Here is a 15,728-nt window from a genome sequence, read left to right as displayed (position 1 = left end):
ACATGCATTGGAACAGATTGGGAGTTCTGTGTCTTATTCAAGGAAGGAAGGAATCTCTTAAAGATGCAATCCTTATTATCCCCAAGCCAAGTCGGCTGAGACACTGCTGGTGGGGTCAAAGCAGTGTAAACCTGGTGCCATAAAGTGTGAAAAGATCCACAATTACATAATATGATGGCATGTGGGGATAAAAAGGAAGGATCTTTCATAATTAAAGTTTGTTTGAAAAATACAGTAGTTAATAAGAGACCCAAAATATTAGAAACACCACTCACTCAGACAGTGCAGTTCTATATCACTGCAAACTACAATTCATTATTGTTACAGTAATCCCTCTTAAATTGTAATAATTGGTTTCAGACCTGACCGTGATCAGTGAATGTCTGTGAAGTAGGATTCCTTCTTTATGAATGTATTATTTTCGTAGTCAGATCATAAAAAACTGTTTAAACCTTCTAAATATGTTTTTTTTTTTTTAGCATTATTAGAACCCTTTAGACATTACATAAGTTTTCAAGAGTTTTATTGTCATATGCACAGTAAAACAGGTAGTTCTGCTATGCAATGAAATTCTTGTTCTGTTCATTCTCCTAAAAAAAAAGAAAGAAAGAATAACACCCCTATAGTCACCTTGACACTCGTATGAACCAATATAGCAGATATAATAATAGAAAATAAGACATCTTAGACTTAAATAAGACATAAAATAGACTCACACATTAGCACTGACAACATACTTCCTGCGGTGGCTATTGCCTCATCAATGTAACATTACTGACACCTAATGACGTGTGTAGAATACTACTGTAATGCCACTTTTCGTGGTTAAAGAGACTCACGATGACTTCAACCTCTTTATTAACAAGTGGAGAATACATATGCAGTGAACATTGATACAGGAGCTGCTGTCAGCCACAACTCACGCCAGTCAGTCTCACTCTCAACACTGCTCTCTCAGCTAAACCGAGGCGCACACAACAAGTCACATATATTACACTACACAACAAGTCTTCTGAATGCCTTATATTTCTATTGTCGTTCATTTAGCCATTTTTATGCTTGAAAATGCTTAATTTAGGCCAAGAATATGAACAATTTGCTTAAATATGCATATTTTTAAACTAAAAATAGGCCATATTTAACCACGAAACAGCGATCATTTATTAATGAATTTGGTTTTGAAAAACTGCAATAAAGTGAGGGCGCGATGTTCGAACTGGAATATATCGAGGGACGACTGTACATGTCTTTGAACTGAATAGGGCTGTCTTGGTAAAGGGAGAAATTTACATTTTCAATGGATGGACCAGTGTTCCTAAATTAATGTTAGGTTAATTGGTGACTCTAAATTGTCCATAGGTATGAATGTGAGTGTGAACGGTTGTTTGTCTATATGTGCCCTGCCACTGGCCGGGCGACCAGTCCAGGGTGTACCTCGCCTCTTGCCCAAAGTCAGCTGGGATAGGCTCCAGCATACCCCCGCGACCCTAATGAGGTTAAGCGGCATAGACAATGGTTGGATGGATCATCAAGGACAAGAGTTCCTCATTTTCACAGTGCTGATGCTTTTGATTTAGGGCAACGATGGTACTTATCTCATGAGACAGACACATAAAATAAACATTTGTGTCAGCGTACTTAATTAGAGTGCAGAGACTGATTGACAACAGACAGCAATAGTAGGATGCCACTTTAAAGCCTGTGCCAAAGCCTGTAGCTGTCGGCCTAGTTTGTCTCTGAGAATGCTTCAGCTGCCAGTCATGCTAGCGGCTGGTGTGAAGGCATGACCGGCACACTGCAGGCATGCCAGCCTCCGTCGGCTTTGGATTTCAAAACCATCACTGAACTGTCAGCCTCGAGGCAAGTGAGGGCCGGTGCAGACATTGCGAAGTAAACAACATCCAGTTTGAGTCTGAGGAAGCATGTCATTCTTGGAAAAACATGACTGTCAGCACTAGCCTTGCCTCTTTTCTAGCCATTGCATCTTTGTCACAAGTGAAAATGTTGCAAAATTCTGGTTCTTTTGGTTGAAGCTGGACTTTAACCTTACACAAAACAGCTTGACAATGATCCGACATAACAAGGCCCTGGTTGAAGTGGTTACTGTTGGCATGCTGAATCAACATAATGGAAGCACAACTCTGCAACACTGCTGCATAATTTGCACCGTATCCGATTATTACCATATTTTCCGGACAATGTCACACATTTTTCCATGTATGTATATATATATATATACTGTATATACAGTATATATATATATTTTTATATATACTGATCAAAATTTTAAGACCAGTTGAAAAATTGCAAGAATATACATTTTGCACTGTTGGATCTCAAGGAGGCTCTAAGTAGAGCTTCAAAATGCAAAACGAAGAAATGGGAGTGTGACCAAAAAAATTTGAGTAAGCAATTTATTGCAAACAAACATTAAACTGAAATAGTTCATCAGCTGATCAAAAGTTTAACTAAAACTCCCAAAACCCCCCGAAATAGACAAACTATAAAAAAAAGGGATTCAGTAATGAGTCGCTGCACCATTCTTGTTAATGACCTAAAAATTCGTTTGGGCATGCTTGATGCCAGTGTTTCCAGGACGCTAGTAGAATTGTTGCTCCAGATGGTGAAGATGGCTTCATGGAGGGCTGGATGTGATGTCCATTTTTTATAAACTTCCCTTGCCATCCATCCCGAAATGTTCTCGATTGAATTTAGATCAGTGGAACACGCAGGATGCTCCAAAAGAAATCCTGTGTCAGACGGGCATTGTGAACTGCGGTGTTGTCCTGTTGCAAAACCCAGTCATTACCACACGGACAAGGGCCTTCCATCATGAGGGATGCCCCCTGCAACATCTCCACATAGCCAGCTGTTTTTTGACGCCCCTGCACAACCTGAAGCTCCATTTTTCCATTGAGAGAAAATGCTTGCATACAAGTGTTTTAAGTTTAATTTTTCCCTAAGGCCATATTTCTCCTCTCTCGTTTGAGAAGAATTGTGTTACGTTTTTGGGAAGCAGGTTATTGTTTGCTTTGTGCATCATTTTAGGTTTGTTAAAAGGTTTGTATGTTCTCGAAAAGCGCCATTGTGAATGATCCTAACTGACCTTTTTTGTTGTATATTTAGTGAGTGAAGTGTACTTTTATAATTATTTCCCCATATCTCCACACAATAAGTTAGATATGGTAATACCAGAGAACAATATAGAGCATGAAGTGATTTTTGGTCTAGAACAAATTTAGCTTTATTCAGTATTGAAGTATTTCTTGCCACTTTATGTTGTATAATTTTAATGTGATATTTCCAGTTCATGCTATCATCTATTATGACTCCCAGAAATATATTTTCATTCACCCTGTCAATGTCCACGACGTCAATTTGTATTTGTATTTGCGCATACCCTTTGTACTATTACCAAATAGCATTATTTTTGTTTTACTTAGGTTCAGGGATAGTCTGTTTTTATCAAACCATTTTTTTTAGCATAGTCATTTCATCCATCCATCCATCCATCCATCTTCTATGCCGCTTTTCCTCACTAGGGTCGCGGGTATGCTGGAGCCTATCCCAGCTGACACCCTGGACTGGTCGCCAGTCAATTGCAGGGCACAAAGACAAACAACCATTCACTCTCAAATTCATACTTTTGGACAATTAACCTAACCTGCATGGTTTTGGAATATGGGAGAAAACCGGAGTACCCGGAGAAAACCCACGCACGCACGGGGAGAACATGCATGTTAGGTTACCCAGATCTCCTGACTGTGTGGCCAACATGCTAACCAGTAGGCCATCGTGTGGCCCTAGTCATTTCATCTGTGACTTTATTTATTAGTTCATGTGTGCTTTTTCCAGAGCAAAATGCAGTAGTATCGTCTGCAAATAATACTAGCTTTAGGTGTTTCGTGAATTTACAGATGTCATTTGCTGTATATATAGTTTGAACAGTTTTGGTCCCAGTATTGACCCCTGTGGTACGCTGCACAATATATTTAAGCTTGCAGATGTATATCGTCCTCGCTTCACATATTGCTTCCTGTTTGCAAAGTAGCTTTTTTCCCAGTTCAAAACTAACCTTCTGATTCCATACCGTTCTAGTTTTCTAATTAGGATATTGTGATTAATTGTATTGAATGCTTTTGTCAAATCCATAAATACTGCAGCTGCACACTTTCGGTGGCCTATTACAGCCACCAACTCGAAAAACCAAAGTATGAGACCCCTTTAGAGCCCCAATAAACGAATGCAGCAATACTGTTAATCATTAGAATAATGTATGTGGGGACGACTTCAACTTGAATCTCAATTCCTCATTTTACCAAGACATTTTGGACAATCATATGCTTCCAACTTTGTGGAAATAATTTGGGGAAGGCTCTTTTCTGTTTCCAGTCCATAAAGCAAGGAACTTGAGAGCCTCATCAAACACCTTTGGGATGAACTAGAACAGAGATGGTGAGCCAGCAGACCCTCACTCACATCCATCACAAGTGACCTCACAAATGTTGTTCTGGATGACAACTTCCCACAAAAACACTCTGTCTTCCCGGAAGAATAGAATCTGTTATAGTTGCACAGTGGGGAACTAACTTCATATTTTCTTCCATTTTCTTGCCATCTCTGTACCAATATGTATATACAGCAGACATGTGTAGGTGTAATGACGAGATGCCCCAATACTTCTTTCAATATATTCTAAGAAGCAAAAATGTGATATTAATGTAATTCCATATGATTGGATGTTACAATGTTGGAATTCATACTGTATAAGACCAATAGTGATATGAATGGTATATTTATTTATTTTTTTATTTTTTTATGGCTGCTGACGATATAAAAAAATACAAAAATACAAAAATACTGAGACAAAATACATCAGAAAATGATTCTTACTTATGTGTGACGCATACCTGATTCAGTTACAATGTAATATTCAGGTGATGCACAATGCTGTGATCAGACCGTCCTTATGTAGTCATAAAGGCACTCTAACATTCACACCCACTCACCACAGTGCTTAACCTCACTGGCTCCACTGCTCTACCAATGACTAAAACACATTGAGTGGATCAATATTTCTTAAGAGACTGTAGGCACTGAAAGTGAAAAGGGAGTCCTAGTGTGACCTTGCACCAGAAAAACAGTCAGAAATTACTACTATCATTGGTAATATTGCACACATTACAAGGCTGAACAATGAACATTACTAACCCTGATGCCCAGCTCCACATTTTCTCCACCGTACACCTCCATCCCCTCATCCAGGAGACCTATCTCCTCAAAGTACAGCCTGTCCACCACAAAGCAGCCAATCAGGGCGGGGCTCCTGATGGAGAAGAGATGATAATGTTGCCTCAGTATAGTATAATGTGATCTTGGATCTTCAACACCTTTAAAAATGTTAGATGGGAATAGCAGCACACAAAATCAAATGTGAAATCACAATTATTTGCTAATGATACCAATAGCATAACAACATAGCCATTATGCAAAAGTCGATGTATTGAAAGACAGGCTTCTACATTATATACTATAAAGTAATGCCTCATTTATCATGATAATTGGCTGACGGTGATAAGTGAATTTCTGCAAAGTACGATTCCTTTTTTATAAATGGAATATTTTCGTAGTTAGAGCATAGAAATCCTGTTTACAGCTTTCTAAATAAGGTTTTTAAAATTATTAGAACCCTGTAGACAGGATATAACACCCTTATAGTCACCTTTACGCTTGTACTACCCCATATAGTAGATATAATAACGGAAAATAAGACATTTAAGACATAAATAAGACTTGTGCCCATGTGTGTTGCTATAAATGTGTTCCCTAGGGGAGCTGAGTGAAGGGCAGACAGGAAGTGACGTTGGTAGTACAGAGATGAGTGTTAGCTCAACATGGGTTACGGCCGCAACAGTCTTATTTATTCTGGATTTTTATCAGGAATTATTGTGCCTGTTGTGAGATAATTCAAACCCGCAATACGGGTTGTTACGGCAATCGGGTCTGGTGTTTGTACAGTACAGTATGGCTCACCAAACATTACAATAACATTACTGACACATAGTGACCAGTGTAGAATATTACATATCATCGTCTTTGAATGCCTTATATTTGTATTTTAGTTCATTTTGCCATTTTTATGCATGAAAGTGCTTAATTTATACATCATTTGCTTAAATATGTATATGGTTTGACTAATAATAGGCCATATTCAGCCGCATAACGTGATTTATGAATTAATATGTTTTTGAAAAAAACGTGATAGTGAAGCCGACCGTATCTAAATATCTAAATATATAAATAATATAAAAACGCAACACAAGCAAGAGTTATTGTGTAGTTATTGTCTTGTCGATGTACTTCAGTTTTGCATAGACATCATGCTGTTCCGACTGAATTAACAACTTCTCTTCTGGCAGCAGCCAAGTAGTGCACTCAATTAGCTTCAAGATGTAGTCAATCAACAATCAGTCCAACACAACTGAAATAATTCTCAACAACCACTTTATTGACAAATTGGTTGTTATGCCCAGCCAACTCAATTGAAAGATACCAACATGAATCATTGATATATTTTGTCACATCCCTAAAGCACTTGGGTATAATAAAAAAAACATTGTCAGTCATAATTGATTTGATTTGAGTCACTTACTGTATGGGAGCACTTTTGCTACCTTTGTGCCACCAGGACTTGGGGGGGTTGAGGTAGCGACACCACAGCTCCCAGTCAAAGCCCTGGGCAGACAGCGCATACTCTTCAATCTCAAATGTGTCATACTTGATGTTATCAAATGAAGGGGAGATTATGCGAGTTCTGTCCTCCTGAATTCTCTGAAGAATGGGTTCAGCCCTTTAAATGAGACAGAGAGAGCGCGCATTTAATTGGAGAGTTTGCCGGCTTCCTCATGTCACCCTCATTATCACACTCGTGCTTATGTGAGGGCACAGAGATGAATTTGTTTCCTCCAACATATCATCAACTAATGGGAAAGATTCTTTTATAATGTGTGCCAAGATGAAAATGCTAAATAACATCAATTGGATTTTCCCCTTCAGTTTAAAATATTCTTGTGCTGTATTTGTTCACAAGCACGTTAAGTGGAGGGCAACAAGTCATTAAAATAGATGTCCAGTGAATCCACATGGACTTTTAGCCACTTTTAACCAGGCGTGACGCACCAGCCAACATTGAACTCCACGTGGGCATCAAAGAGAGCAACAACTGGTGCAGTGGCAGCCCGCCACCCGCTGACTCTGGACCGGATCAAGCCCTCCTGCTTGGAATGCCGCACCATCTTGATGAATCCCGGCCGTTGGCTGTTAGTCTCTGCCACAAAATCGTCGAGCTTCTCCTTCAGCTCTTCTGCAAAACACACACACACACAAAGACACATAAACATTCCAGTATCTCAAAAAGTTTTTGGAGATTGCGACTGAAGTCAGGCGAAAACTGTTAGTGGATAAACCTCCACCCACATGATGTTGCTACGTTCTCCTCCAGTGGGCATCGCTTTATTGGAAGAAATCCAACATCTCTGATCACTCCATTGCAGGACTGAAGACTATCTGCAACACTTAATTCTTCTTGAGGCTATAGTTGCCTTATTACTGGAGCTACAATACACACTCGATGATGAGTCATGTCCTGCAAAATGCTTAAGTATAAAAGTTCTTGCAATGTGGCTTCTAATTTTCTTCAAATAGACCAGTAAATTCCAGTTAATGAAGAAAGAATCCCTATGTGTAAAAATGTAAAGACAAATAAAGGAAACCTAGTCCAGTCATCACCATTTTAAAGAAGGCTCATGTAAAGGCCTGCGAGTGATTTCTATTCTACTTTTATGCAATGCACCACAAAATAAAGGATGCTTGAAATACATTTTGAGTGAGTTTATTAATTATCACAGGTCATGTTCCTCTTAGTTATTATATAAACACTGACTGCTACCTTTCAAATTACATGAACCAGAAGCATGTGGAATCATAGAATATTTCTGGCCCTCAGGGGTTCTTTAAAATAACAACAAGAAGGTTCTACGAGAATTTGATTCTGGATACATTGTAAAAAAAAATCTGCCACATGAAAACAGTGCACAAGACTTCATTTCAGTCATGCGCCGGATTTTGGTGAATTTCATTTCAGGCACTCAGTTGTTGTTTTTTCTTTGCGGATTAAAGTCATTGAAATGAATGATGGGAGCCAGACTAAACTTTGAGGAAAGGAAAGTCATTCTAAAAAGCGTGAATTCATGCAAATATACCAAGGGAATTTTTTTCGTGATGTGTGCGATTCCATTGATCGTTGTCAGCAGTGTCTGGAGCAGAACGGACAACGGACAATTATTTAAAGCAGGATTTCAGCTACATGTAATTGATTGTGGTGCACCGCCACCACAAAATAAAAGCCACCACACCTCAAAAAGGACTTGGGTTTTTTTCAACTTGAAAACAATGTTAAGCAATATATTGCATACATTTTGTTTCTCACTGCCTCTCTTTCTGTCCCATGGTTGAGCTACAAGTGGCTATTACGTGCATGCTAACTTACTTGTGTTACTTTTGTTAAGTGTCACTTAACAATCTTGCTCTCTTGTTATCATTATCACACTTGTGGCTTGTCTTGTCCACCTTTAAGATAGTGATGCTATCACAGGGGTCTCCAAAAGGCAGCTCGTAAGCTGGCAGTAGCTCACCAGCCGATGTTGAATACTTCACAAAGAATATTTGCTTCAACTCTGAGTATTTTTATATATGTTCTATTCAAACTTGATGCCTGTATTTAAATATATTATTTAACAATTCATTTACATGTATTCGTATTACTCTAAAACAGGCATCAAATTAAAATTAGGTTTGTGTCAAAATTGTGTACTTTTGTACTAGTCACATAGTACTATTTGACTAAATACTGTAGGTCAGGTAACAAAAGGAGGCTCAACATTTTAGACTCAGTTTAAGTACTCTCAGCAACTTTGCCATTAAATGAACAGCTTTGCAATATTCTCGGTTCATGTTCTGCTAATTGTTGAAAAACGCTACAAATAAATAAGTTGATAAATAAATAAATACGTCATAAAAATTGTTATTTGTCATAATAAAAGAAAATTGCAGGCGCAGCAGCGGCACGAGACAGTGTCGACAGTGTCGAGACAGTCCAATGCAGCCCACAACCACAGCTTCAGAAAATCCTAGGGGAAACCTTGTTAAAGTGTATATAAGTTTTTTTGGGGACACCCTGTATATATATATATTAGGGGTGCACGATAATTACCAATTATCAATAATTAAAAAAAAAAAAGCTCCACTTAAGCGACACTGTGCTGTAGGTGGGTTAGCGTGAGCAAATCAAGCACTCCTTTTCTCCTACATGTGATGTGGCGTAAAGCGTGTTATAAACAAACATGGCGTCGATCGCGTGGGACCTCCCCACTGCCTCAGACATCTCTCAGCTAGCTAGCTCTGCAAACACTTCGCGACGAGAGAAAAAAACATAGACCCTCAACACATCAAACCCCGCCAGCCGCCCAAAACACCAGCATCGCCACATCGAGTGCCCGGAAAGCCCACAAAGACACCCGCGACGCCAAAAAAGCTGCCCTAAAGCCAGCCGCAAAAAAGGCCCATGGCCCGCTTCCATCGCCATGCCGTCCTCCACCATCCCCAAAGACACCGGCCCCCGACAGCCAGCAAACAATCAAACATTTTTTCATGTTTTATTATGTCATGATATTTAGTAATGGAAGTGGAGCCATCAAGCCAAGTTTCGTTGTATATTGTGTCTATCTGGATAAGGACGCCGTGTGTGCGTGGGTTTTCTCCGGGTATTCCGGTTTCCTCCCACATTCCAAAAACATGCATGTTAGGTTAACTGGTGACTCTAAATTGTCCATAGGTATGAATGTGAGTGTGAATGGTTGTTTGTCTATATGTGCCCTGCGATTGGCTGGCGACCAGTCCAGGGTGTACCCCGCCTCTCGCCCGAAGTCAGCTGGGATAGGCTCCAGCATACCCCTGCGCCCCTAATGAGGAGAAGCGGCATAGAAAATCATCAAGGACAAGAGTTCCTCATTTTCACAGTGCTGATGCTATTGATTTAGGGCAACGATGGTACTTATCTCATGAGACAGACATAAAATAAACATTTGTGTCAGCGTACTTAATTAGAGTGCAGTGACTGATTGACAACAGACAGCAATTGGATGGATGGATATTAATAAATCATGCTGTTTTATGGTTGAATACGGCCCATTATTTGTTGGAAACAACACACACTTTTAATATTTTTTTGCCTAAATTAAGCATTTTATCGCATAAAAATTGCTATATGAACTAAAACACAAATACAAAAGATGCATGAAATGACGCTGTGAGTGAGATGTAGTATTTAACCCTGGTCTCTAGGTGTCAGTAATGTTACTGTAATGTTCAGTGAGAGACAGACACACACCACACTTGATCGCCAGAAAAACAGGTTTTTATTGCAGGTTTTCCATTAGGGACATAATAATAATAATAAACAGGCACAATTATTTCTAATAAAAATCCCTAATAATAACATAGGCTACTGTTGCGGCTGTAACCCACGCCAATCTAAAACTCAACTCAGCTTCCTGTCCGCCCGCCACTCACATTTATAGCAACACACACAAGCACGAGTATTTATGTCTTGGATGGATGGATGGATGGATGGATAGATAGATACTTTACTAATCTCCAAGAGAATTTCACGTTCGAAGCAGCTCTCCAAAAAATGGCTTATTAACTTTTATTATGTCTACTTTATTGGTTTGGTTTGGTTTAATTTTATCTGAACATGCATGCAGGCTACAATGGAAAACATCTCATGAATCATTTCACATGTTCCACATGTCCAAAAGGAATAGGAAGAAGCAAAACTTTTTTGGGTGTAATATTGGGTGTAAAGGTGACTATAGGGGTGTTATTTCATGTCTAGAGGGTTCTACTAATGTTAACAAACATATTTAGAAGGTCGTAAACACGTTTTCCAGGCTCTAACTACAAAAATATTCCTTTTATAAAAAGGAATCCTACTTTGTGGAAATTCATTTATTGGCCGGGACTGGAATCAATTAACTGCAACAAACAAGGGATTACTGTGTATATTTATAGAATAACTTAGTATTTTTACAAAATAAAAAAATATATAAAAATACAAATGTGGCCTCCCCGGCATCCTTTGATTTGTCAATATGTGGCAGTATGTGGAAACAGATTATAGATTATAATTGTTTTTGCACCATCTTGCTAAATAATTAACCAAGAAATGGTGCTCAATACCACCATACCCCTCAAGTGTTCACCTCGCCTTCACGCTAGGCAGACGTAGTAAAGGCAAACAGTAAATAATGCAAGGCTCAGGCTAGAAAATAGCTTTGATAGCCTTTCATGCTTATTCTGCTTGCAAGAAAGTTTCTGTAGTTATTCATTTGCACCACTGCCGCCAACAGATTTCTGTAACTATAATCATTTCCAATCCGTCAGTAATGAAGACAATCTGTATGTGTGTGGAGAGAAAATAAGAAGGATGGCTATGCTATGTCGCACAACAAATCATAATGAAGCACTGTTCATTAAAGCAGGAATAGGTGCTGGCCAACAGTCGTCAATCTTTTATTAATGATAAACTACTGACACTGTGATGGAAAGCATTGGGCTGTGGGATTGAGCTGAGCAACAGGCACTTGTATTCATGTGGTAAATCCAATCACACCTTTTAGATCAGTGACAAATAACAAAACAACATTAGTTCAACTGGCTCAGCACTCTTTCTATATGTCTATAACACAGCAGCACAGTAACCTCATGTTTTCTGTGTAGGTACAGAGAAAAGCCACTTGTTCTTCTGATATTCAAAGACCTTAGACAGTTCCTCTCTTTTGTTGCGCATCACAAATATATAGTTTGCACTCAGGAGTTGCAGCATTGCGGATGTTCTTCTTTAATTTATTTCGAACATGCATAGAGTTTACATTGGAATTCATGTTACGATTCACAATTCCACATGTCCAAAAATGAGTAGGACGAATCAAAGCTTATTTAATCCTACCTCCTCTCCGTTACACATGAATTGCTAATACATTTGTTCACTTCCTGTATTAAACATGCACTAATTCACTATTTACATTATTCTTCCATAAATAAAAGCAATCCTTTGTAAACAAAAAAAAAGTGTTTTACTTTTCCCTTGTTGTTCTAGGGAACAATACCTATACCATCTATACCATTCTCCAATCCAATCCAATTCCACTTCCAGGTCTTCCTGCCCTTCCATCTTTCATGTTGCACTGTGAGTGTCATTGAATGTAGATACATGGGTTCCTAATTCCAGCACTTCCTGTTGAGCAGGCTCTTGCTATGTTGTAGTGATGTCAAATGTTATTGAATGTAATCCTTTGAACTGCATGGTTTTTTGTTTGTGGGTTGTGTCCTCCAATTTCCTTGTTGTCATGGTGATGTGATCTTGAATATTTATCCAAATAATTTATATCTTTGACAACAAGCACGCTTGCCTCTTCTGACCCTCTATTCAGCTTGATGTAGAGTTTGCCATTGGTGCTCCAAGTGCTTTGTATATTTGCCTGCTTCCACAAGTCTCGTGCTTTCTTGGCAATGTCAGTGTTGCGTTTTGTCAGATGCGCACTCATGTAGACGTTTGTACCTTTCAGCTTCTTTCCCTGTTTCAGCAGCGCGGGTTTGAATTCCCTATTGGTGAACTTAACGATAATGACGGGTGTGATGTTGTTTCTGCCATACAGTGGGATACAAGATCAATGGTGTCCTTTGATTGTAGAAAATTGGCAATTTATTGCTTTGGTGACGCATCATCCATTTCATCTGGTTCTCGTCTATTCTGGACTGCACTGGCATTTGACCTGGGTGCAATTCGGAGCCCCGTGAGGATCACATTGTTCATTTGTGCATTCTGATTCATCTCAACAATTGTATTTTTCATTTGCTCAATGATATTTTCCTTTGTTCCTATCTCCTCCTCAAAAGTGGCACGCAAAGCAGCGCTATAATCCAGTAGTACTTTTAAATCATCCTGTAGTACCTTGATATCATTGTGTAGTGTTCTTTGCATAGTGTTCTGTTTTCTTCTAGGGTTTCTAACCTCTTTAAGAGCAGCGTGCAAGGCAGTATTGTCATCTTGTAGTACCTTGACATCATCGTAGTGCTTTGGTATCCTTGCGCAGTGCTCTATTTTCCTCCTCGAGGTTTATGACTTCAACATGGATCTCCGAGAAACTCTCCTTGAGGCTGCTATTCTGCAATTGTACATTTCCAATCTGTGTTAGCGGGTCTCTTATATCTAGCCTTGTTTGTGCTACAGATTGGCACTGTACACGTTCAACCCAGATTACATTCAAGGTGCATTTAATGTCAAATCCTCCTCATCTGTCAGCAAAATGGCCCTGTTTCTGATTTGGATTTCCAGGACTGGTATTATTCAGCTTTTTATTTGGCATTGTTGCTAGGCAACCGCTTGGAACAGCAGTTAGCAGGCTTGCTTTGGCTGGCTTTTTTTTTCCCTTGCAGTCTACCCGGAAGAACATACATGGCAGGAGCTCTGTTGAAGATACTGGAAATTTGAACTATTTTGGTGCTGCTTGTTGACTCCCCCAACTTTAACTTGGATAGGCGAGAGGTACAGATTCTTTGAAATAAACTAGTTACAAATGTTCATAGTTGCTAGCAAGTCAAGCTAACTGGTTCAAAGCTAAAGTTCAGAGTGGTTGCCTAGCAACAGTTCCAAACACAAAGCAAAATGATACTGGTCCTGGAATTACGGACTTAAAATCAGAAATAGGGTCAGTCAGGCTGTCGGATGAGGAGGATGCCGCCTCAAATAAACTGTAAGGATGGCTATATCGCTTCTGAAAGCTAAGCAAAAAAGCTGAGAGGCAGAAATGTCTATATGAACGAGCATCTGACAAAACGCAGTGCCGACATCGCCAAGAAAGCACGAGACTTGAGGAAGCAGGGAAAGATACAAAGCACTTGGAGCACCAACGGTAAAATCTACATCAAGCGAGTGCTTGTTGTCAGAGACATCAACGATCTGGGTACATATTAAAGATCTTATTACTATGACAATAAGGATAAGGGAGGATATAACCCACAAGAACCATGCAGCTACAAGGATTAATTCAATAACAATGACCTTGATCCTGTATCATCGTTGCAAGGACCTGCTCAACAGGTACTAAAATGAGGAACTCATGTATCTACATTCAATGACACTCACAGTACAACACCAAAGACACTCCAGATATCCAACAGGGAAGAAAGCAAAAAAAGATAGAAAAAGGAAAAAGAGAATTATTATATATTATATATATATATATATATATCTGCAATTGATGGGATACAAAGAGGGTAGGATTAAATAATGTCTGCTTCTTCCTAGTCCTTCCAACTGTGAATTGTAACATGAAGCATTCAATGTAAACTGTATACATGCTCGAAATAAATGAAACCATAACCATAACCATAACCATAACCATAACCATAGCAGCTGTCAGCACTTGTAACTCGTTTTTTCAAAGAATCTGTACCTCTCGGCTGTCCTGAGTTCAAGTTGACCGTGTCAGCAATCTGTTCTGATCTTGTGTTCCCGATGTGTAGTCAGGAAAGCACCAAAATAGTTCAAAACGCTGGTATCAACGTCCTTTCCAGTCAACAACAACAACAACAACAAAAATAGTAAAATAAAATAAAACACAACCTAGGAGCAATTGAATCAACAGCACCTCTGCTGGTTGCAGCAACAAGTGCATTCCATTTTGACTCAATTGCATATATAGTAGATGCCCTCTAGCAAGGGATATGTACCAGGACCACCAGTGAAGAGCAAAAAAACAATAGCAAAAGTAATTGATAGCCCATAAAAATGTCTATTTTTGATACAAGGCTCGCCCCCGAACCTCAAGTCCTCATGCTAGCTTGATGTTGACGTGCTCCAATTTTGAATCAATATTTGCAATAAAAGTGACTACGCCTCACACACTTATCAAATGCATTTCAGTAAGGTATTCACCATTAATGAATGATAATGTAAGACGATCGATAAACTGATGGAATTGGAGTCACGGTGTAAGTAACTATGGTGCGCACAAGGACCCCACAACGAAGTGCAAAAAAAACATCAGTTAACCATAAAAATGGTGGCTTTCTAATAGTGCTGCATGTATGTTGTGCATTTTACTTCTATTATCAAGTATTTGTTCATCTTTACCGATTTATGGTGAATGACTGCCTGTTTTTGGAGAAAGAAAATATTTAATAAAATATACATCTTTTTTTTTTTTTTTTTTTACCAAAAATCCACAAATTTGCAGAGTCACCAATGTGCAATATATATGCAATTTTATATAATGCCTATCAATAATTGAGACATACTGTATATACCGCCTCACTTTCTTCAACCAACCTGTACAATCAACAGAAGTCTCCAAAATGAATTAATCAACAAATAGGTTTTTATGCCCATCCATGTTTTTGACCTATAAACATAAGAAATCTTTTAAGTCACGCTTGAGTTGAGAAGATCAGCTATTTACCCAATATACAAATGTGATTATGAACACAGACTCGTAGCAGCGCTCCTTTATGATACTAACTCTGTTAACAAAGATTGACACTTTGTTGACAAAAACATGAGGAGACGTCCTTTAATTACAGTAATCGATCAGCGGTTGCCTCAATCT

At 38.9% G+C, this 15,728-nt stretch overlaps 1 protein-coding gene across 2 annotated transcripts in view; it reads right to left on the bottom strand.

The window, feature by feature from the left end:
* Positions 1–15,728, bottom strand: part of galnt18b (UDP-N-acetyl-alpha-D-galactosamine:polypeptide N-acetylgalactosaminyltransferase 18b) — an 85,583-nt gene that overhangs the window by 27,827 nt on the left and 42,028 nt on the right. Inside the window, exons 4-6 of one of the 2 annotated variants that reach the window (XM_054770386.1) lie at positions 7,180–7,363; positions 6,653–6,850; positions 5,212–5,326 (exon numbers count right to left, since the gene is read on the bottom strand). In XM_054770386.1, the coding sequence (XP_054626361.1) occupies positions 5,212–5,326; positions 6,653–6,850; positions 7,180–7,363 (497 nt within the window). The remainder of the gene's footprint in view (positions 1–5,211; positions 5,327–6,652; positions 6,851–7,179; positions 7,364–15,728) is intronic. The other variant, XM_054770385.1, reaches the window with a different exon arrangement.

This window comes from Dunckerocampus dactyliophorus, chromosome 3 (assembly GCF_027744805.1).
Source record: "Dunckerocampus dactyliophorus isolate RoL2022-P2 chromosome 3, RoL_Ddac_1.1, whole genome shotgun sequence".
NCBI classification, from domain to species: domain Eukaryota; kingdom Metazoa; phylum Chordata; class Actinopteri; order Syngnathiformes; family Syngnathidae; genus Dunckerocampus; species Dunckerocampus dactyliophorus.
Note: the sequence above shows the minus strand (reverse complement) of the source record. Positions and strands in the feature narration are given on the sequence as shown.